At 37.3% G+C, this 25,225-nt stretch overlaps 1 protein-coding gene across 17 annotated transcripts in view; it reads right to left on the reverse strand.

Annotated features, from left to right (window-relative positions):
- PCDH15 (protocadherin related 15) overlaps window positions 1–25,225 on the reverse strand; it is a 764,244-nt gene that overhangs the window by 395,076 nt on the left and 343,943 nt on the right. For all 17 annotated transcript variants that reach the window (XM_057735541.1, XM_057735540.1, XM_057735538.1 and 14 more), the window contains one exon: window positions 18,617–18,787. In XM_057735541.1, coding sequence (XP_057591524.1) covers window positions 18,617–18,787 — 171 coding nt within the window. The remainder of the gene's footprint in view (window positions 1–18,616; window positions 18,788–25,225) is intronic.

The following is a 25,225-nucleotide window of genomic DNA, read 5'->3' on the forward strand; positions in this document are numbered from 1 at the left end:
AATCACAAGTACAGAAATTGAGGCAGTGATTAAAAATCTCCCAACACACAAAAGCCCTGGACCAGATGGGTTCATGGGTGAATTCTATCAAACATTTCGAGAAGAGCTAACACCTATCCTTCTCAAACTCTTCCAAAATATTGCAGAAGGCGGAACACTCCCAAACTCATTCTACGAGGCTACCATCACCCTGATACCAAAACCAGGCAAAGATGTCACAAAAAAAGAAAACTACAGACCAATATCACTGATGAATATAGATGCAAAAATCCTCAAGAAAATACTAGCTAACAGACTCCAACAGCACATTAAAAAAATCATACACCATGATCAAGTGGGGTTTATCCCTGGGATGCAAGGATTCTCCAATATACGCAAATCAATCAACGTGATACATCATATCAACAAATTGAAGGATAAAAACCATATGATCATCTCTATAGATGCAGAAAAAGCTTTTGACAAAGTTCAACATCCATTTATGATGAAAGCTCTCCAGAAAATGGGCATAGAAGGAAATTACCTCAACATCATAAAAGCCATATATGAAAAACCAAAAGCCAACATCATTCTCAATGGGGAAAAACTAGAAGAATTCCCTCTAAGAACAGGAATAAGACAAGGGTGTCCACTCTCACTATTATTATTCAAGATAGTTTTGGAAGTTTTAGCCACAGCAATCAGAGAAGAAAATGAAATAAAAGGAATCCAAATTGGAAAAGAAGAAGTAAAATTGTCACTCTTTGCAGATGACATGATATTATATATAGAAAACCCTAAAGACTCTACCAGAAAACTGCTAGCAATAATCGATGAGTTTAGTAAAGTAGCAGGATACAAAATGAATGCACAGAAATCTCTTGCATTCCTATACACTAACAACGGAAGAGCAGAAAGAGAAATTAAGGAAACTCTCCCATTCACCATTGCAACCAAAAGAATAAAATACCTAGGAATAAACTTGCCTAAGGAGGCAAAAGATCTGTATGCAGAAAACTTTAAGACATTGATGAAAGAAATCAAAGACAACACAAACAGATGGAGGGACATACCATGTTCCTGGATTGGAAGAATCAACATCGTGAAAATGACTGTACTACCCAAAGCAATTTACAGATTCAATGCAATCCCGATCAAATTACCAATGGCATTTTTCACAGAACTAGAGCAAGAAATCTTATGATTTGTATGGAAACGCAAAAGACCCCGAATAGCCAAAGCAATCTTGAGAAGGAAAAATGGAGTTGGTGGAATCAGGCTTCCTGACTTCAAACTATACTACAAGGCCATAGTGATCAAGACAGTATGGTACTGCCACAAAAATAGGAAGGAAGATCGATAGAATAGAATAGAGAACTCAGAAGTAAGCCCAAACACATATGGGCACCTTATCTTTGACAAAGGAGGCACGAATATACAATGGAAAAAAGACAGCCTCTTCAATCAGTGGTGCTGGGAAAATTGGACAGCAACATGGAAAAGAATGAAATTAGAACACTTCCTAACACCATCCACAAAAATAAACTCCAAATGGATTAAAGACCTACATATAAGGCCAGACACTATAAAACTCCTAGAGGAAAACATAGGCCGAACACTCTATGACATCCATCAAAGCAAGATCCTTTTGGACCCACCTCCTAGAATCGTGGAAATAAAATCAAGAATAAACAAATGGGACCTCATGAAACTTAAAAGCTTTTGCACAGCAAAAGAAACCATAAACAAGACTAAAAGGCAACCCTCAGAATGGGAAAAACTAGTTGCCAACGAAACAACGGACAAAGGATTAACCTCCAAAATATACAAGCAGCTCATGCAGCTTAATACCAAAAAAGCAAATAACCCAATCCACAAATGGGCGGAAGACCTAAATAGACATTTCTCCAAAGAAGACATACAGATGGCCAACAAACACATGAAAAGATGCTGAACCTCACTAATCATCAGAGAAATGCAAGTCAAAGCCACAATGAGATATCACCTCACACCGATCAGAATGGCCATCATCACAAAATCTGGAAATAAGAAATGTTGGAGAGGGTGTGGATAAAAGGGAACTCTCCTGCACTGTTGGTGGGAATGTAAGTTGGTACAGCCACTATGGAAAACAATTTGGAGGTTCCTTAAAAAACTACAAATAGAACTACCATGTGATCCAGTAATCCCACTCCTGGGCATATACCCAAAGAAAACCATAATCCCAAAAGAAACTTGTACCATAATATTTATTGCAGCACTATTTACAATAGCCAGGACATGGAAGCAACCGAAATGCCCATCAACAAATGAATGGATACAGAAGATGTGGCATATATATACAATGGAATATTACTCAGCTCTAAAAAGGGATGAGATGGAGCTATATGTCATGAGGTGGATAGACCTAGAGTCTGTCATACAGAGTGAAGTAAGTCAGAAAGAGAAGGACAAATATTGTATGCTAACTCACATATACGGAATCTAAAAATGGTACTGATGAGCTCAGTGACAGTAACAAGGACGCAGGTGCAGAGAATGGACTGGAGAACTCGAGGTATGGGAGGGGGCAGGGGGTGAAGGGGAAGCTGAGACGAAGCGAGAGAGTAGCACAGACATATATATACTACCAACTGTAAAATAGATAGTCAGTGAGAAGTTGTTGTATAACAAAGGGAGTCCAACTCGAGGATGGAAGATGCCTTAGAGGACTGGGGCGGGGAGGGTAGGGGGGACTCGAGGTGGGGGGAGCCAAGGAAGGGAGGGAATATGTGCATATGTGTATAAAAACAGATGATTGAACTTGGTGTACCCCCCGAAAAAATAAAAAAGAAATATATCCTATGCCCATAGTCACATCCAGAGCACATTATCCAGCCCCTCCATCCACAACGTGTAACTGTGATTTGTGCTTCCCAACTTCCACTTATGGATCCCTTTAAACAAATCACCAGTAGATTCTGTGAGGCCCAGTCAATGACTAATACTTCAGTTTTACATAGGCCAGAGTCAATTGGTTTGCTGGAAATTTAAAAAAAAAAATGTAATTGCCTCAATCAGGATCTAGATATTTGGGAAGAGATGCATCAAATTAAGGTCTGATGGCTTTCTTGGAGATGGGGCTTTGAGAATTGAAAGTTTCCAATTTTTAATGCGCATAATTTAAAAAGTTTTTTCTGTATAATTTACAATTAGCAGTTAATCCTTTTTTTAAATTAAAGAAGATTTTTTTCTAAATTAGCAAGTGGGGAAAAAAAAGCAGAATTTTAAATATTATGCAAAGCAGAAGTCCTATCTTTACCTGCATTAGAGGCCCCAGAAGTGCCTCTGCAGAACTGGAGGTTTTGTGGGACAATTTTAAAAACCTTATTGAAATCACTGTTTTTGTATTTACAGAAAAGAGAGAGAAAGAGAGTAGACATTTACCCTGGGGACATTTAAAATTTGGTTTATTGATATATTTTTGGCTCACAGTATTGTCTTGTGGCATTTTGCATCAGCTGCTACCTCTTCCCAAAGCAATAATATATTGCGTAATTAATTCAGCACACGTGGTGAGTGTCCTAGATCTTTTTTTTTTAAGAACTTTTATTGAGATACAAGTGACATACAATAAACTGCATATATTTAAAGTGTACAATTTGATATTTTTTTCTTATTAATAATGTATATATGGCAATCCAAATCTGTTTCTATTTTTTAAAAAATGACTCTTCAGTTCTTCTCAATAAAGGTATTGCATTTTTTTGTTTTGTTTTGTTTTTGTTTTCTGTTTTCTTGCCTGTGCTGCACGGCTAGCAGGGATCTTAGTTTCCTGATCAGGGATTGAACCTGAGCCCCTTGCAGTGAAGGTGCTGAGTCATAACCACTGGACTGCCAGGGAATTTCAGGTATCGCATTAATACTGAATTAATTAGGAGTAACACAATTAGAACAAATTAGGCTTATCAACATGTACAACTCAGTTTTTAAAGCTGAATTTCAATTAAAAATAGCTAGGGGAGAAAAAGATGGCAGTTAAGTAGAAGGATGTGGAGGGCATCTCTCTCCACAGATGCATCAGGAATACATCAAAAGATGCAATAATTCCTACAGAAAATCGGCTGAACACTAGCAGAAGGCCTTGGACACCAGAAAAGATTGCAAAGATCCCAACATAACTGGGTAGAACAAAGTGGGGGAGGAGGAGAAAGAGGAGGAGGAGAAAGGAAAGGGACGGGTCCTGCACCCTGATGTGGGGGGAGCTGAAGCAGAGGAGAGATTGCCGAGTTTGGGGAAATCCCCCCTATCTGATGGGGAAACCCCCTCTCCAAAGGGGAATGTCACTGGGTCAGAAGGGAAGCATTTGGGACTGTCCAAAGAGGGTGAAGCAGCTGATCTGTGTTGGATGGGAAAGAGTGAGAAACACACAGAGTGTCTGTACCATGGCTCTGCGGATCCTGGATTGAGACGTGGGTTCACAGCTGTGCAGGGAGTCTGGGAGCTGGAATATGGGACTTGAAGAACTGGTTCAAGGTGAGAAACATTGTTGGCTGTGGAGAGATGGACTGAGGGGACAAGAGGGAAGAGATCCGTAGGGGAGAATGCCTACCTTGGAAAGCTGGGCAGCCAAGTAGGCAGGGCGCTACTGCTGTCTCACAAGTAGAGGAGAGGAGTCACTTGTGTAGCCTCTCTCTCAGCACCTGTGACAAACAAAGGGAGGCCCCCTCTGGGCCTGGCTGCAGTTGACAAGGGATAGAAAAAGCCCCCTGGAGGGGCTGGCCAGGTATGCCTATGGCCGAGAGCCAGAAGAAGTCCGCAGAGAAAGACATCTCTGGAGACATTACTATTACAACGAATCCCACCAGCTTCCCTCTGCAATTGGTGCAGCTGCCACCAGGGCTCCTGCGACCCAAGCAGGGCGCTACTGCTGACTGTTACACAGGGGAAGGAGCCACTATTGTACTCTCTCCCCCCACACACTGATGCCTAAAGACCAAAAATAAAGGAAGCTCTGCTGGTTGCAGGGTAATACAAAAAGCCCCCGAGGGCTGCCCATCAGGCACCCTGTGCCAGGCACCAGTAAAAAAACCACACTAAGGCCAGAATTCCTATACCCGTGCTGCCAGCATCCCTGTGCATTCAATGTCACCTCCAGGGCTCCTGCAATCCAAGCAGGGTGCTACTGTTGAGTCACACTCAGGGAGAGGAGCCACTATCAAAGCCTCTCTCCCCCTACACACCTGCATCTGCAAATGAACAATAAAGGAAACCCTCACTGAGGCAGACCCAAAGAGCTCCCAGGCAGCCTCAGGACCAGACTCTGGCAGTCAGACCACACACAGAAGCAGAGACAAAACCAAAGCTGAACACCAGGGACAGGGAACTAAGGAAGAGGTTCTAAAATTTTTCCATCAGATATACACGCTGCAGACTAAAGCCTCGTGATCAGCTAGGTAGACCCTATGTCTTTGGAATATCTGAGTAGACAATGAATGTTCCCACAAATGAAAATGGTCTAGCTCTGGCAGCTGTGGACTGTGGGAGCAAGCACACACAGGAATTGGGCCAGATCAGAACCTAAGTGTACCTCATAAGACCCACAGCAGATCCAGAGTCCCACCCAGAGGCAGAAGAGGGCCTCTTGGGGAGGTGAAGGTGGCCTGAGGCTCAAGGCGTGTACAAGGATGCTTACCGCTGACACCACAAAGAAACAGAATTATTATTAATTCTATTGATCTGATCCATTCTGTGATCAGTTCTAGCTTTTTTTTTTTTTTTAACAATCTTAATCCTAAGGGATCTTCAGATTTTATAACATTTTTTATTTCTATTTTTTACTTTTATTTTTATTGTTAGCCTTTTTATATATTTCTATTTCTAGCTAGCTTTTTTGTAGTGCTGAGTTTATCCCCCGTATCTTCTTTATCTTTAACACATTTCTATTTTACTTTTTTCTTTTTATACTTTTAGTCATACTATGCTCTTCTGTTGCTCTGTGTTCTATCTGTTTTTATTTTATTTTATCTTATTATATTTTTAATCAGTATTATTGGTCTGCTCTGTTTCCTTGCTTTATTCTTGAAATAACACACTACTTTGGCTTTTGTTATTAGGTTTTCTCTTATCTTAGTTTTAATTATAATTGCATGATTTCACTTTGGGGATCTTTAGTCTATCTGGTTGTTCTCTTGCTCTTTGTTACATTTGTTCCCAGTTTCTATTTGATCCTCGTTTTCACAATTACCCTGGTTTTGTTTGTTTGTTTGTTTTTGTTTTGAATTTTCATTGATTTTCTCTTTCATTGTCTGATTGCATTCTGGGGTTCTTCTGTCAGGTTGTTCTCGTGCTTTATATTCTATTGGGTTCTGTTTTTCTGTTTCTAGTGCATGTATGTGTTTCCTTGATCCAGTATTTGTTTGTTTGACTTAACCTGTTACCATTATTCTGGGGCTTTGATAGTCTTTTTTAATCCCCTTTATTGCTGGGACGAGTGACCTCTGGAGTCTGGACTTCTCGACCAGAAGTCAAATCGGAGGCTCTGAAGAGGGAGCACTGAGTCCAGGACACTAGCTGACTACAGAGTCCTCAGCCACAGGGAAGGTTAACTGCAGAGAATTCTAATGAAGGCCTCTATCAGAATCTAAGACCCGGCTTCACCCAACTGCTTGCAGCTGCCAGTGCTGGATACCTCACACCAAACTACAAAAAAGACAGGAACACAAACCCACTCATAGGCACACAGCCTATCTAAAGCCATATTAACCTCACAGATACCCTGAGACACACCACCTGACATGGCCCTGCTTGTCAAAGAGAAAAGACACAGATCCACACACCAGAAAGCAGGCACTGGACCCTCCCACCAGGAAGCCTACTCAAGACACTGGACCAACCCCACCACAGGGGACAGAGAACAGAAACAAGAGGAATTACTACTAGGCAGCATAGGGAAACGAGACAGCAAATCCTATAAATTAGACAAAATGAGAAAACAAAGAAACACCATGCAGGCAAAGGAGCAAGATAAAAACCCACAAGTACAAATAAATGAAGAGGAAATAGGAAAATTGCCTGAAAAAGAATTCAGAGTAATGACAGTAAAGATGATCCAAAATCTCAAAAACAAAAGAGACAAAATACAAGAAACATTTAATAAGGACCTAGAAGAACTAAAGAACAAACAAACAGTAATGGGCAACAAAATAACTGAAATTAAAAATACTCTAGATGGTATAAAGAGCAGAATATCTGAGGCAGAAGAACAAGTAAGTGAGTTGGAAGATAGAATGGGGGAAATAACTGCCACAGAGCAGGAAAAAGAAAAAAAGAAAAAAAAGAATGGAAGACAGTCTCAGAGACCTCAGTGACAACATTAAGTGCACCAAAATACAAATCATAGGTGTTCCAGAAGAAGAAGAAAAAAAGAAAGGGTCTGAGAAAATATTGGAAGAGGTTATAGTGGAAAACTTCAACATGGGAAAAGAAATAGTTAATCAAGTCCAAGAAGTTCAGAGAGTCCAATACAGAATAAACCCAAGGAGAAACACACAGAGATGCATATTAATCAAACTAATGAAAATTAAAACACAAAGAAAAAATATTACAAGCAGCAAGAGAAAAGCAATGAATAACATATAAGGGAAAACCCATAAGGATAACAGCTGATCTTTCTACAGAAACTCTGCAGGCCAGAAGGAGTGGCAGGGTATACTTAAAGTCTTGAGAGAGAAAAACCTACAGCCAAGAATACTCATCCCAGCAAAAATCTCATTCAGATTCAACAAAGAAATTAAAAGCTTTATAGACAAGCAGAAATTAAAAGAATTCAGCACCACCAAACCAGCCTTACAACAATTGCTAAAGGAACTGCTCTAGGCAGGAAACACAAGAGAAGGAAAAGACCTACAAAAACAAACAAGAAAATGGTAATAGGAACACACATGTCAATAATTACCTTAAATGTAAATGGATTAAATGCTTCAACCAAAAGACACAGACTGGCTGAATGGATACAAAAATAAGACTTTTATATATGCTGTCTACAAGAAACCTACTTCAGGCTGAAAGTAAGGGGATGAATGGAAAAAGATATTCCATGCAAATGGAAGTCAAAAGAAAGCTGGAGTAGCAATACTCATATCAGACAAATTCGACTTTAAAGCAAAGACCATTATAGGAGACAAGGAAGGACACTACATAATGATCAAAGGATCCATCCAAGAAGAACACAAAACAATTGTAAACATCTATGTAGGCAACATAGAAGCACCTCAATACATGAGGTAAATGCTAGCAGCCATAAAAGGGGAAATGGACAATAACACCATAATAGTAGGAGACTTTAACACTTCACTTACACCAATGGACTGATCATCCAAACAGAAAATAAATAAGGAAACACAAGCTTTAAATGACACATAAGACCATCTCGACTTAATTGATATTTATAGGATATTCCATCCAAAAACTACAGAATACACTTTCTTCTCAGGTGCACATGGAACATTCTCTAGGATAGATCACATCTTGGGTCACAAATCAAGCCTCAGTAAATTCAAGAAAATTGAAATTGTATCAAGCATCTTCTTTGACTATAATGCCATGAGACTAAATATCAATTACAAGGAAAAAACTAAAAAATACAAACACATGGGGGCTAAACAATACGTTATTAAACAATGAAGAAATCATTGAAGAAATCAAAGAGTAAATCAAAAAATACCTAGAAACAAATGACAATGAAAACACAATGACCCAAAACCTATGGGATGCAGCAAAAGCAGTTCTAAGAGGGAAGATTATAGCAATACAGTCCTACCTCAAGTAACAAGAAAAACACGAATAAACAACCTAAGCTTACACCTAAAACAATTAGAGAAAGAAGAACAAAAAAACCCCAAAGTGAGAAGAAGGAAAGAAATCATAAAGATCAGATCAGAAATTAATGAAAAAAATGAAGGAAACAATAGTCAAGATTGATAAAAAAAAAAGCTGTTCTTTGAGAAGATAAACAAAATTGATAAACCATTAGCCAGACTCATCAGGAAAAAAAGGAAGAAGACGCACATCAACAGAAGTAGAAATGAAAAAGAAGTAACAGCTGACACCACAGAAATACAAAAGATCATGAGAGACTACTACAAGAAACTATATGCCAATATAGTGGATAACATGGAAGAAATGAATAAATTCTTAGAAAAGTACACCCTTCCAAGACTGAACCAGGAAGAAATAGAAAATAAGAACAGATCAATCACAAGTAATGAAATTGAGACTGTAATTAAAAATATCCCAACAAACAAAAGCCCAGGGCCAGATGGATTCACAGGCGAATTCTATCAAACATTTAGAGAAGAGGTAACACCTATGCTTGTCAAACTCTTCCAAAATATAGTAGAAGGAGGAACACTTCCATACTCATTCTACAAGGCCACCATCACCCTGATACCAAAACCAGGCAAAGATATCACAAACAAAGAAAATTACAGGCCAATATCACTGATGAATATAGATGCAAAATCCTCAACAAAATACTGGATAACAGAATCTAACAGCACATTAAAAAGATCGTAAACCATGATCAAGTGGGGTGTACCCCCAGAGTGCAAGGAATCTTCAATATACGTAAATCAATCAATGTGATACATCATATCAACAAACTGAAGGATAAAAACCATATGATCATCTCAATAGATGCAGAAAAAGCTATTGACAAAATTCAACATCAATTTATGATAAAAACTCTCCAAAAAGTGGGCACAGAAGGAAATTAATTCAACACAATAAAAGCCATATATGACATACCAACAGCCAACATCATTCTAAATTGTGAAAAACTGAAAGAATTCCCTCTAAGAACAGGAAGAAGACAAGGGTGCCCACTCTCACCATTATTATTCAACATAGTTTTGGAAGTTTTAGCCACAGCAATCAGAGAAGAAAATGAAATAAAAGGAATCCAAATTGGAAAAGAAGTAAAATTGTCATTCTTTGCAGATGACATGATATTATACACAGTAAACCCTAAAGATGCTATCAGAAAACTGCTAGCACTAGTCGATAAAGTTAGTAAAGTAGCAGGATACAAAATTACTGCACAGAAATCTCTTGCATTCCTATACACTAACAACGGGAGAGCAGAAAGAGCAATTGAGGAAACATACTCATTTACCATTGCAACAAAAAGAATAAAATACCTAGGAATAAACCTGCCTAAAGAGGCAAAAGAGCTGTACATAGAAAACTATAAGACACTGATGAAAGAAATCAAAGATGATACAAACAGATGGAGGGACATACCATGTTCTTGGATTGTGATTCAACATTGTGAAAATGACTATCCTACCCAAAGCAGTTTACAGATTCAATGCAATCCCGATCAAATTACCAATGGCATTTTTCACAGAAGTAGAACAAGAAATTTTACAATTTGTATGGAAACGCAAAAGGCCCCGAATAGCCAAAGCAATCTTGAGAAGGAAAGATGGAGTTGGTGGAATCAGGCTCCCTGACTTCAAACTATACTACAAGGCTATAGTGATCTAGACAGTATGGTACTGGCACAAAAAGAGAAATATAGATCAATGGAACATAATAGAGAACCCAGAGATAAATCCACCCACATATGGGCACCTTATCTTTGACAAAGGAGGCAAGAAAAATATACAATGGAAAAAAGACAGCCTCTTCAATCAGTGGTGCTGGGAAAATTGGACAGCTACATGTAAAAGAATGAAAGTAGAACACTTCCTAACACCATACACAAAAATAAACTCAGAATGTATTAAAGAGCTAAGTGTAAGACCAGACACTATAAAAGTCTTAGAGGAAAACATAGGCAGAACACGCTATGATATAAATGAAAGCAAGATCCTTTTGGACCCACCTCCTAGAATGATGGAAATAAAGTCAAAAAGAAACAAATGGGACCTAATGAAACTTAAAAGCTTTTGCACAGCAAAAGAAACCATAAACAGGACAAGAAGACAACCCTCAGAATGGGAGAAAATATTTGCCAATGAAGCAACGGACAAAGGATTAATCTCCAAAATATACAAGCAGCTCATACAACTTACTACCAAAAAAGCAAATAATCCAATCCACAAATGGGCGGAAGACCTAAATATACATTTCTCCAAAGAAGACATGCAGATTGGCCAATAAACACATGAAAAAGATGCTCAACATCACTAATCATTAGAGAAATGCATGTCAAAGCCACAATTAGGTATCACCTCACATTGGTCAGAAAGGCCATCATCCAAAAATCTAGAAACAATAAATGCTGGAGAGGGCATGGAGAAAAGGGAGCTCTCCTGCACTGTTGTTGGGAATGTAAATTGGTACAGCCACTGTGGAAAACTATGGAGGTTCCTCAAAAAGCTAAAAATAGAACTACCATATGATCCAGTAATCCCACTACTGGGCATATATCCAGAGAAAACCATAATCCAAAAAGAAACATGTACCATAATGTTCATTGCAGCACTATTTACAATAGCCAAGACACAGAAGCAACCTAAATGCTCATCAACAGATGAATGGATAAAGAAGATGTGGCACATATATACAATGGAATATTACTCAGCCATAAAAAGGAAGGAAATTGAGTTATTTGTAGTGAGGTGGATGGGCCTAGAGTCTGTCATACAGAGCAAAGAAAGCCAGAGAGAGGAAAACAAATACCGTATGCTAACTCATATATATGGAATCTAAGAAAATGGTACTGATGAACCCAGTGACAGGGCAAGAATAAAGATGCAGATGTAGAGAACAGACTTGAGGACATGGGCAGGGGTGGAGGGGAGAAGGGGAAGCTGGGATGAAGTGAGAGAGTAGCATTGATATATATACACTACCAAATGTAAAATAGATAGCTAGTGGGCAGCTGCTGCATAACACAGGGAGATCAACTCAATGATGGGTGATGACTTAGAAGGCTGAGATAGGGAGGTTGGGAAGGAGTCGTGGGAGGGAGGAGATATGGAGATATATGTATAAATACAGCTGATTCACTTTGTTGTACAGAAATCCTGGCACAATAGTGTAAAGCAAATATATTCCAATAAAGAGCTTAAAAAAATAACTAGATATTTAACAATCAATTTGAATTAGCTACTTCCTCCCATGAGTCACTGAGTAAATATCCAGCCAGATGAAGAAATTCCAAAGGAAATGATAATAATAATAGCAATAGCTAATATTATTAAATCCTTAGTATTTGCTAGGAACAAGTTAAGTGTGCTTCACGAATCTTCTTTTGTAGTACTTACAAAAATCACATATATTAGATGGTATTGTCCCCATTTTATAGATGACAAACCTAAACTGAAGTTTAGAGACATAAAGCAACATTCCCAACATCACACAGGCTTCAACCTGGACTCTGAGTTCTTACAAACTCCCTTATATTGTGATAAGAAACACCTTTGCAAAATGTTCCTACATAATTTAGTAAGCCATCAGAGAGTTCAAGAATAAATGTTTACGATGTTATCAACATCAAGTCCAAGTACAAATGACCTTGTGTCTTTTCTCTTTATCTGTGTTTCATAGGAAAACATATCTCTGATGCTAATTTAAAATAATATTTTAAATAAACTCTTCAACAAGATAAGTTAGACTTCTGTCATTACTGAGAGGAATCGTAACTTTGTCATTTTAATTTTAATGAACTCATTCCTCCGATTATTTATTATCCTTTAATTGTTCCACAATTAAAACTATCTTCACATTGTCTATAAACGGAGATATAATATAGTGGAGTCTAACATAATGTTTGACCAAGGAGGAAAAAAAATTAATGATTCCTTTTCTCTCTTATAATTTCACATACCCTTTTCAGAATTAACATAACACAATTTCACACTTCAGACATTTGTGGAATTTCAGTTTTTGTTTGTTTGTTTAGCTATTGTTTCCCCAACTTAATTCTGAAGTTTCTGTGATCATTTGCTGCTGGTGGCCTGTACGTGCGACTGTTGGTGGGAGGAAAAAAATTGGCAGAAAATGAATATATTCACTCTAGATATATTATTTATCATTTTCCCCTTCAACCTACTTTGACAGTCTTCTCATTAAAAGGTTATAGGCAGTTTGTGACCTGCCAGTTGTTTCCTTCTTTATTCATCACTTTGCTGGCCCAAAAAGAGCTCCGCAGGATGCATTTTGAAAAGGTTGGCTTAACAACTGAAGAAGGATATAATTTAATATTTGAAACACTATTGAAAGGAGAAGGAGACATTGCAAGCAATGTGCTGGGACAACAATTATAAACTGGGACTCTCTAGTAATTGGGAAATATGCTCAATTTATTCAGACTATCTTTTAGACTCCTATTTGAAGGTTATTCTTGACTAGATGCCAAGTATGGTAGTGCTTGCAATTCTAAATGGAAAATACTAAAAGTGTATTATAATGTTTATATATATATATACATATATACATATATATATCTCATGGCTAATTTGGATATTGCGTACTTATAATACATAATTATAGATATATGTTCTTTACATATGTATGTTTATGATAAACTCTCATTGTGAGTGAGATGGCAGGAGCCATGCTTATTCATATTTATATCTAGTATTCCAGTGTACAATATGTATTTCTTGACATTTTAATTCAATTCAATTCAACTCAATAATTTTTGAATATTTACCACACGAAGTGATTGGGTTATATACTAGGATATAATGACAAACAAGAAATTAAAGAACTAATAGTCTAGTGAAAGAGAAATGGGTAAATGACTGCAACACAACAGGGAGATCAGTGCTTATAGTAGAAATACATGCAGATAACAGAGAAAAACTTAATTTTAAGGGCTTATCATTTCATATTACCAAGATGAAACGAATAAAAACTATAAGCTTAATACATGAAATAAAGTAGAGAAAAGGGAGGGACCTCTCAGAGAGGTCCAGGTACATATGCAAAGCTCTGTTTCTAGAAAAGTTGCCTTATGCAAGTTAGAAGAGATGAGACTGAAAAAATGGCCTGATATAAAATTACTTTAAATGATATGCTCAAAACTTTGAAACTTATTTGGTATATGATGGGAAACACTGAAAATTTAATTAAACAGTGAAAGATCAGATTAGAATTGTATTCAAATTTTGGAGGTCCAGAATTGAGGGTATGTCTCTAAGCGGGTATTTTCACAGTAAAATAGGCATCAAACATATCTGAGTAACACTTCACAGCTAATGCAGAGAATGTCTTTGAGGTTGATTGAATTTGAGATGGGGGTGGGGTCATTGACGTCTAGGTCCAAATCAACCAAGACCCCAAAGGTAACAAAGGTAACATAAGAGTAGGCATGGATGCATCATAATGTATTAGAAAGGATAATGAGGTGTCTGTGGGCAGTACAGGAAAACTAGAAAAACTGAAGCTTGGACGTCAGGAGAGATTTCAGGTCAGAAGAAACTTCTACAACATACAGATCATCCTTATTTGGAGGAAAAAAAACCTACATTCATTGATGTAGGTTTGATGAATCTTGGTGAAAACTATAGTGAAAAGGGAAAAAAAAAGCTTCAAAAGATAGAAGTCTGGAAAATCCCTAAGATTTAAGAATAAGAATAAGAATCAATCAATCAATCAATCCAAGCTCAGAGATATCCTTTACCAAAAAAAAAAAAAAAAAAAAAAAAAAAGCCATCAAAGATTTAAGAGGAGAAACCTGGTGCCATCAAGGGGAGAAGAACCAGCAGTTTCATAAAAGACAAAAGAGGAGACAGTTCCCAGATTGTAACACATTTAAAAAATACGAGCCAAGAGGAAATTATAAATGTCATACATCATTGGAAAACATCACCACTCTTGTAATAATTGAGAAAGCTTCCCTGGAAGGAGAGAGCAGCATAAATAAAGCAGAAGAGCTCTCTTTGACAGTTACATGAAAACTAGAGTTCTTTTTTGACAAAGATTATAGTGGAGGCATTTGTGGCAATATAGTCTTGGGACCTAACCCAAGGCTTTAAACAGGGATGGGGGAGAATTCATTAGAGCATGGATTCTAGCTATTAGATGACCATGTCTGGTAAGCAACTCATGCCAAAATATTGAAAACTGCATGGCACAATAAAGGAAAATATATATAGTAAAACACATAGCTAATATGTCAATATTATCATATTAATACTTTGGTGTTTCTAACCAAGGACAATTTACTCAGCAATAAGTCCAAGTAGCCAAACAGTATGCAACTGCCTGACATTGAAAAAAATATGTAAGGATTTACTGTCTTTGTCCTTAATAGAAAATTGAGAAAATGGAACCATAGATCCTACACTCTCCAAACTGTACAGAAGTTTTCCATAATACTAGAAATCTTCAACTAGATAGGCATAACAACTTTGAGTCAGAAAGTGAGAATAAATTTACACAATACATCAAAAGAATTTTATCTCATCCAAGTTGAGAAGTCTCCTCTATTAACAGAGTTCAGCATATACTAGGTTCAGTGGCTATTTACCAAATTAACAAATACACAATAATTAGCACAGGGTTACAAATTGCTTTAGTGCCCCGAGACACCAGATTTATATCAGATTTATATTATATTATTTTTATTATATCTTGGTTCATGGGTTAAACACTGTACTAGACTACCTTTTAAAGATTTTCTGAGCTGATAAATTCTGTGTGCGTTGTGGTAGAACTAAGGATGGCTTCTCAAGTAAAGAGTACCACTGAGGTAATTGGTGGAAAATTTCACATCAACCCAGAAGGTGAGCAGGTGTCAAAGCTTTCAAAATTTGAAGAATTACTTCAGGAAAGGATCAGCAACCATGTAATTACAGTCATCATGTCCTGTTTAGCTGACATGAATGGTTAGGTCTCTTGCTTTGAATACACGATCTTACTTATTGAAATTTCCAGAAATTTTAGCTAAGTATGGAAATAGCGAAGGAAAATATAAAAAAAGGAAAAGAAAATTAAAAAATAAAGAGACATAAACACAGCAATTTCAATGTGAAACTTAAAAACTAGCTATACTTCTTAACTCAGATCCAGAGGGGATCGAAAATGGCATATAAAAGAGCACAATAGAAATCTGATGCCACTACTACAGCTGATTTCACTTTCCCATGATGGCTGCAATAAAATTTCCTCTTCGTACAATGTGACTTCTACATTCCTCCTATCAGGGGATGCTATATACTTCTACTCCTTGAATCTGGCAGAGGTTTGATGATAGCAGAAGTGACATTGCAGATTATAAGGCTAGCTCATAAACGTTCTGTCTAAATATTCCAGGAAGCTTGTTCTTAGAACCTGATGCCTTGATGTGAGGAAGCCCAAATAGCCCAGGAAAAACCTACATGGAGTAGAAATGAAGTTTCCAGTTCACAGCCCTTGCTGAGCTGGAGCCAACAGTCAGAATCAACTTGCTAAGTTTACCATTTGGAAAGTGGTACCCAGCCCTCAGTAAAAGTGCCCTAGCTGATGTTGTGTACAGCAGGGATGAGGTATTTCCTCAAGTCTGCCAGAATTTGCAGTTTTATGAACAAATTTAAGGATTGTAATTTGAAGCCACTAAGTTTTGGTGGTTTGTCATGCAGTGATTAGCAATCAGAACAGGGGCCTAATTTTGCAAGTAAACATTTATATTTTTTTCCTACATGGCAATAAAAATGTAATGCTTAACGAATAGATATTTGCTGTAAGTATTTAAATCTATAAAACTAAAATTCGCTTTGTTTCACAGAATGTTAAAGAATGAGCTGATCTGTTAAAAACGATGATGAAGCATTCCAGTATGATTATTCTGGAATTTATAGCATACCATTTAATTCAAGATACATGATTTTAAAAGAAAACACTTTTTATTTATTAGCTATAAGGCTGAGTTACTTAAACTCTGTACCCCAGAGATCTCATCTATAAAATGACCATAATAGTGGTAGCTATCCAAAAGGATTTAAGTTAATATTTTTGTAGAATTCCTGACAAACTGAACAATCTATAAAATCATTAGTCATTGCTGTTATTTACCCCAAATCTGGAGCATGACTTTTCTCTAGCATGAAACTGCATAGGAAGGAGAGAGATGCTTATCTGTAAACTGGAGCAGAGAGGAAGGGATGCTCAGAGATCCTTTATAAAGTCAATATACTTTGCTTCTCAAGCAGTAACCTCTGTCTTTATTTATTTCTCTCAGTACATCAAGTACTGTTAAACATTCCTCATACTGGTTCATTGATTTCAATCTTAGTATTCCCCTTCTCTTGGGATCTCACTGGTACACCAGCTACATAAATTAACTCAGAAAAACAAATTAATACTAAAAAAATTTTTGTCATGACTTCAATTGTCTTTTCAAAGAAAAGTTCAATGTTCACATCATTAAGTCTTCTCACTGATATTCAACAAAATGATATCATGACACATAATTTTAGGTAACCAATTAATATTTGTCTAGACAATCTCTACATTAGGCTTTTGGTCTGCAAAAATACCCCATTTAGCTGAAAGTTTATATTATTTTCTTCACTCAATGCACATCATAACATTTATTCTTTTTTTCAGCTTATTTTTTTTTCATGCAAGCCAATTAGACCAGTAATCATTTATGCCAGCAGACGTAAAAGTGATTTTCAACCATTTAAGAACTATTGCCAGTAAATGTAGCAGGTAAAATATTGCATAAAATAATTGGTGAAATATTGGATAAAAACTCTTTGAAGTGACTGGAATGCAACGTAATTTACACTTAGGAGAAGGAATTTGTGTTCTATTTTTTTAAAAAATGTTTCATATACACAGAGGATCCCCCAAACCACAGTTTTCAAATGTCTGAGAAAAAAATTCAAGTACCTTGCAACAAATTCTGACATCATGAGTCATGTTACTAACCCAGAAAGTCAAATGCTTTCCAGAGGAACAGCAAAGACATTAACCAAATAGTTGACTCTTAGGAATTTGACTGCTCTAAAAGAGAATCCTTTTTTTTTTTTTTTTTACTTTTAATGGGGAAATTGATATTTTACCCTAAGCAAGATATCTATTAGCCTTATAGCTTTTATTCTTAGGTGTATATATTTATCATACAAGTAGGTCTAAGGTGTGAATTCCAGGCTGACAGCAAATTATAGATTTTCTAGAATTTAAAAAACAAATGCAGAACTGAGTGTAGAAAATATGTACTCATGCCTTAACTTTTGTTTTTTTAAAATACATCTTTAAGGCATAAGTATTTGCATTCAGGATTCATAACCTCTCACCTCCAAAAAGCCAAGCATAACCTCCGATAATATGTCAGGACTTTAAGAGACAAGAGAGTATCCTATCTGACTTAGGGCTGCATGTTTACATGTGAATTTAAGGATATGCTGGAGTTATTTCTTGGGGTTTCCCAGTATATATTGGCAAGTGAACTTTGTTATGCTTTATATGTGGAAAAAAAATAAAATAAATTCAAATGGGCTGTTGCTTCATGACATTTCAATTTTGTAAATGATATAATTATGCATTATGACCAAAAATTTACCCATACTGTCTCAAAATTGTTTTGGACATATTTTTCAATACCCATCCAGTGAAGTTTGCTATTTTCACCGAATATGTATTCAAAATACTTGGACAGGATCTCACTGGGGTCAGAGAGGTGGAAGTGAAGAAGAAAAGATGAGAGTATGCTTACCGGAGTTCTCAACTCAGGTATGGCAGCTTGATAGGTGAGTGGGCGACAATCACGAGTGTTTGGCACCAGGACACAAGGAAGAAACATTGGACCCAAGTCATCGCCATCCAGAACATCCACCGTGAGGGTGGTGGTGGTGGTTCGACGTTCATTCAGGTTTTGTGCACGGTCCTGTGAGAGAGAGAAAAAGAAAAAGAACACAAGATGGACTCAATATTCCCTCCAGCTGACTAAACTTTCTTCCTGACTCTAGGCATCTGACCTCCCTTTTCTTAGAGCATTTACCTTAGATAACTTGAAATTGTAAATACTTTCTCTGCCCCTTTGAGATGTCAATCTTCTCACAGCTCAAACTTTTGCCAGTTTTATAACCCAGGACTCTTTCTCCCGGACCTAGGAATCATGCCATTGAAATGTAATAATCAAGGAAGATAGAGCTTCTATCTCCCAGTCCCTGTGGGAGGATAGGAGCCTTCCATAGAAGGCTTTCTACAAGTTGTGAAACTATCTCCCATCATCAAGATGCAGGAATGTTCACCTTTCTTTGAGAAGGCCAGTTAACAAACACAGATGACTCTTGATTCCTTCACTCCTTCTCCTACTTCAGTTTTGTTTTTTGTTTTTGTTTTTGTTTTTGATGATGCTTCAAGCAATTTAAGTTTATGAGATAAATATTGGTCATTTGAAAAATAAAAAACAAAAACAAAAAAACATAAAAAGAAAAAATGAAGTGTTGAAAAAAAGAAAGAAAACCCACCAGATCTGCTATACCCTTATCGGAGAAATGTTTTTGTATGTCTCACATAAGATCTCCTATTACAAAGTATTTTGAGAGCCTTCCTTATCTCCATGTAACCTGCTGGCATCACTAAAATAACTTGTTTCCAAGTTTCTAAATGAGAATTGTTTTATTTCTTCAATCTTTGGAACTCTAAAAAAACTACACTTTCTGAGAGAAATGTCCTTGTAGCAGTAATGGGAATTATGTTTCCACTTTTTCTCTTTTTCACTAGCCACAATCCACAATATTTCCAAGAGAACACTGCTTTTTTTTTTTTTTCCTGCTTTTCTGTTTTGTTTTGTTTTGTTTTTCCATTTTTACTGATTGTAAAGAAGTGTTCTAAGGCAAGATCTCAGAAAGCAGAAATCGTAGAGATTGAATTTTGCAAGTGCAACCTTTCTGGAATGCAATAACTTTGTGACTCTGAAACCAAGCAGGACCTGGTGGGGCACTTCCAGGTACAAATCCTTTCCCTGTTCCTCATTTCTTGTTTGTAGGAGATAGGTTTCATTCAGCCTCCTTGACCTTCCCTGAGTTCCAAAGGGCAGATTCAAACAGTTGCTAATCAGAAAAGTGAGGGAATGCAGAAACAAAGGAGGAGCACTCAAGAAACAATAGTGCAGGATGAAGTAGAACCCTGGTTCCTCCTCAAGGAATATATGTAACCATATCTTTGAGTTCTTCTGCAGGAACTAAGGCCCCCACCCAAGTAGAGGACAATAACTTCAGGCTGAGCACAAGACTGCTGACACACTACCCTGTTAACTCACCACCAGTCAATCAGAAGGAAGTCTGCACACAGTGGAAGATAAAGACTCTGACCCCCTCCCCAAATGATTAACTGTGATTAACTTCCCCTTTCTCCCATTTAAAACTTTCCTGGTCAAGCAGAATCTTTAGAATTGGTTCTTTGGTGCAAGTCCACCTTCTCCAAGGTTGCCAGCCTCCTGAATAAAGCAACCTTTCCTTTCCTTTTTTTTAAAAATTAATTAATTAATTTATTGGCTGCGTTCAGTCTTCATTGCTGCACAGGGGCTTTCTCTAGCTGCAGTGAGTAGAGGGCTGCTCTTCATTGTGGTGCATGGGATCCTCATTGTGGTGGCTTCTCTTGCTGTGGAGCACGGGCTCTGGCCACATGGGCTTCAGTAGTTGTGGCACACGGGCTCAATAGTTGTGGCTCTTGGGCTCTAGAGAGCAGGCTCAATAGTTATGGCACATGGGCTTAGTTGTTCTGTAGCATGTGGGATCTTCCTGGGGCAGGGATCAAACCCATGTCCCCTGCATTGGCAGGCAGATTCCTAACCACTGGCACCACCTAGGAAGTCCCAACCTTTCCTTTTCAATCAACAATTGTCTCCTGAGTATTAGCTTTCAAGTGGTGAGCAGCGGAACATGAGTTTGGTAACAACTCTAGTATTCTTTGATGTTTAGATCCATTATAAGACAGACTATGGTCAAAACATGGGAGAAAAGTGTAAAGTTCCAAAGTGTGGGGATTCATTAGACCCTCACAGTTCATATATAATTTTTTTTCAAATTAAATTAAAGATATTAGAGATTGAACATATACAGAAAGAAGCCTTGTCAGAGTTTCCCGTATCTTATTAAAAGCAGAAACTTTTACAAGTGAAGTTGCCATGAATCTCTTCTCTGGGAGAGTTTTATAGCTATGAGAAAAGGAAGAAAAAAAAAAAAAAGAAAAGAAAAGAAAGAAAAAAAAATGAAAAACACTAGCACCTACATAAACGCATTATCACAAACTTTATCTCCTGTTTATTCTCCCTAGAAACCCACTCATTATTCCCAGAGAAGTAGTTTCTTCCTCCTCCCTCATTAAGTAAGGTATATAAACCCTCATCTTTAGCTGCTTAGGGAGCAACCTCTTTTGTTTGCTCTCATACACATATGAAAATACTTTATTCTTTTCTCCTGTTAATCTGTTTTTTGGGTATTTTTTTTCTTTGTTTTGTTTTGTTCTGTTTTTGGTCAGTTTAATTTGAAAGTCCCCAATTAGTAAATCTAAGAGGGCAGAGAAAAACTTTTTTCCTTCTCAAGAAGAGAATAAACATAATTAAGATTATACTGATACTTATGATTGGTTAAATTTTTATTTTATTTTATTTTTTATTTATTTATTTTTGGCCTTACTGCATGGCTTGTGGGATCTTAGTTCCCCAACCAGGGATTGATCCTGGGCCCTTGGCAGTGAGAGCACGGAGTCCTAACCACTGGACTGCCAGGGAATTCCCCTGATTGGTTAAACTTATAGGATATAGAGATTTTTTTTTTAAAGTCCTTTTTTAATTGTCCTAAATTTTCCACGTCTGTTTATTATACCCAGTACAGGTGAAAGTATAGTAGCAGTAGCAAATGACATATGAGATAATTTTGGTGGTCCACACATAAATTTTTTAAATTACACTTTAAATGTATGAATTGTATATATATAGAAAACTTAATTTAACATCATCTTTTTAGAAAACACAACTGGTTCATCAAAGCTACTATTTTAAAATTATGATTATGTAGGGGAGCAGAATTTGCCATCCCCAAATATGTCTCTTTGGCATAGGATTATTTTAGGCTGATTATTTTTTAGAAACTGCAGACACAGAAGAAGATTTGACTCACTCATATTGACTAGCTACCTAACAGATGTGGCAAACAAGTTTGTAATATCCCAGAAGCAGTATTTCTACACTTGCATATCACCCAACCTTGCATCTCATATGTAAGGTTGAGATGTAATAGACACTGCAATAGACAAAGTAGAATGTTTTCTATCCTAAGTCTTTTTCTCAGTTTGTTAGCAACAGATCTATCACTATTCTCTGCTTCTTTGAGTTATTGTTGCCACTCCACAAAATGGATACAATTGCACAAGAGAGGGTGTGTATTTACCAAAATACATAATATAGGCTTTAATCTTATGCTGGGAAAAGAAACTGTTTACAAAGTGTTGATCTATAAAATGTGAATTTTTAAGTGAAAAAAAAAAAGAAAAAAAAACGTAAGATAACCTACTGTGGAGGGGAAAAAATAATTTTCCTCTATCCTTTGAGGTTCTTAGATAAAACCCCTCAGTAGAGAAGAAATTAAGCAGAGGGTAAATAGCATCCTTACAAATATGTGCCCTGTCTTAATTTTTGTTTGTGTGGTCCCAGTATTTTGTAAAATTTCCTTTGCTTGTACAACCAGATGCAGATGAGGCAATGGACTTTCTTCTGGTTTTCCCAGTCCAGATGTGGCCTGATGGAGTTTGCTTTTTAGAGTGAGATACAGGGCCAGGAATGGGATGAGGCAAGAGAAATGCCTAAGGTGCAAACTTTAAGGAGACACTCATTCTTGTGGCCATGCAAGTGCATGGTCAGCAACTGCATTACCCTGAGAGTGAGTGCCTTATTCAGTTTTGCACTTTGGGCATTTTTCTTGCTTTACACTACTCCTGGACCTGTTGAGATATTAGGACAGTAAGGAGTGGATTTGGTGGGGAGTTTTTTCAAACAATAATGACATCAACTTTCTCCGGTTTGGGTGTCTAGGTTGCCAGTTATGGTACCCCCTAAATCTGCTTTGGACTCAGGCAATTGGTGAGCTAGAGGCATCTCTTATTTCTAGGTGACACCTTGTTCATGTGCTGTTCAGTTGCCAGTGCTGCCAGGACATGGAGTGCACAACATTCTGCACCTGGTGAAAACTCTGAGTGCTGAGGAAGTCTCCGGGGGAACACTCCTTGAAATAAATAACTTTAAAAAAAAAAAAAAAAAAAACAAAAACAAAAACAAAAAAACCCTCAGTAGTAAAAGACAGATTAACAGGAGTAAAACAAACAGAAGTTTAATAACATGTATACTTGCTGAATACAGAGGAGATAACAAGGAAAACTGAGTACCTCCTCAAATTGGCCCAAGTCACCACCTTGGATACCATCTTCAGCTAAAGACAAGAGAAGATGTTGGGAGGGGAAAGCCAAGTTTTCTGGTGAAGTACAATTATCAAAGGGTATGTTTGTTATGCAGATTTAAATCTAAGCCTTCTCCACTGATAAGAATTTCTAGAGATTTAGAATCATCCTTGTCTTCCTGGTACAGACAGAGAGACACCTTTACAAATGGAGATTCCCTTGTAAATGTAAATTGTTTCTACTGGTTTTTAGAGCTTCTTTTCTGTCTGCTATTTTTTTGTTTGTTTTTATTACTCCGCATAAAATAATTTTTATGCTTGCTGAAATAAGATTCATAATTTATGGCAAAATGAGAAAATTCCCTCCCCTTTAGTGTGTATTGTGTATCTGCATTAACCAGACCTCCTTAGGAAATAATATCTCTTCTAATTTCATCAAGGGTCACAGCTCCCTAGGAGATAACCTTCCTTCTTTTTTTTTTTTTTTGTGCATTTTATTTATTTATTTATTATTTTGGGGGGGGTACACCAAGTTCAATCATCTGTTTTTATACACATATCCCCATATTCCCTCCCTCCCTTGACTCCCCCCCCACCCTCCCTCGAGTCCCCCCCACCCTCCCCATCCCAGTCCTCTAAGGCATCTTCCATTCTCGAGTTGAACTCCCTTTGTTATACAACAACTTCCCACTGGCTATCTATTTTACAGTTGGTACTATATATATGTCTGTGCTACTCTCTCGCTTCATCTCAGCTTCCCCTTCACCCCCCGCCCTCTCCCAAACCTCGAGTTCTCCAGTCCATTCTCTGCACCTGTGTCCTTTTTCTTGTCACTGAGTTCATCAGTACCATTTTTAGATTCCGTGTATGTGAGTTAGCATACAATATTTGTCTTTCTCTTTCTGACTTACTTCACTCTGTATGACAGACTCTAGGTCTATCCACCTCATGACATATAGCTCCATCTCATCCCTTTTTATAGCTGAGTAATATTCCATTGTATATATATGCCACATCTTCTTTATCCATTCATTTGTTGATGGGCATTTAGGTTGCTTCCATGTCCTGGCTATTGTAAAGAGTGCTGCAATAAACATTATGGTACATGTTTCTTTTGGGATTATGGTTTTCTTTGGGTATATGCCCAGGAGTGGGATGACTGGATCATATGGTAGTTCTATTTGTAGTTTTTTAAGGAACCTCCAAATTGTTTTCCATAGTGGCTGTACCAACTTACATTCCCACCAACAGTGCAGGAGAGTTCCCTTTTCTCCACACCTTCTCCAACATTTGTTGTTTCCAGATTTTGTGATGATAGCCATTCTGATTGGTGTGAGGTGATATCTCATTGTGGCTTTGACTTGCATTTCTCTAATGATTAGTGATGTTGAGCATCTTTTCATGTGTTTGTTGGCCATCTGTATGTCTTCTTTGGAGAAGGGTCTATTTTGGTCTTCCACCCATTTGTGGATTGGGTTATTTGCTTTTTTGGTATTAAGCTGCATGAGCTGCTTGTATATTTTGGAGGAATCTTCCTTCTTAATCTTGTATAAAGTCATGATGACCCATGATCCATTACTCTTTGTATGTGTATATCTGGATTGTGCAAACTATCTATAATACTTCATTTAATGTACAGCTCTCTGTCTCAAAAACTTATATGTGTGCTTTGACCTCTAAAGGGCAGAACAGTTCTCTAAGCTATCTGAGAGGCTATTGCTAGGTTAGAATTCTCAGTTTGGCTCAAATAAAAATTTCCATAACTTTCTTAGATCAACTGATTAATTTTTTGTCAACATGCTAAAGAGGCTTATTTTGGGATGACACATTCTGCTCCCCTTCACTACTAGGCGCAGAGATATAGTATAAAAAAATACCAACATGGTTTATGCATACATGGAGGTTCCCCAGAATTTGTCACATAA

Source organism: Hippopotamus amphibius, chromosome 5 (assembly GCF_030028045.1).
Source record: "Hippopotamus amphibius kiboko isolate mHipAmp2 chromosome 5, mHipAmp2.hap2, whole genome shotgun sequence".
NCBI classification, from domain to species: Eukaryota; Metazoa; Chordata; class Mammalia; order Artiodactyla; family Hippopotamidae; genus Hippopotamus; species Hippopotamus amphibius.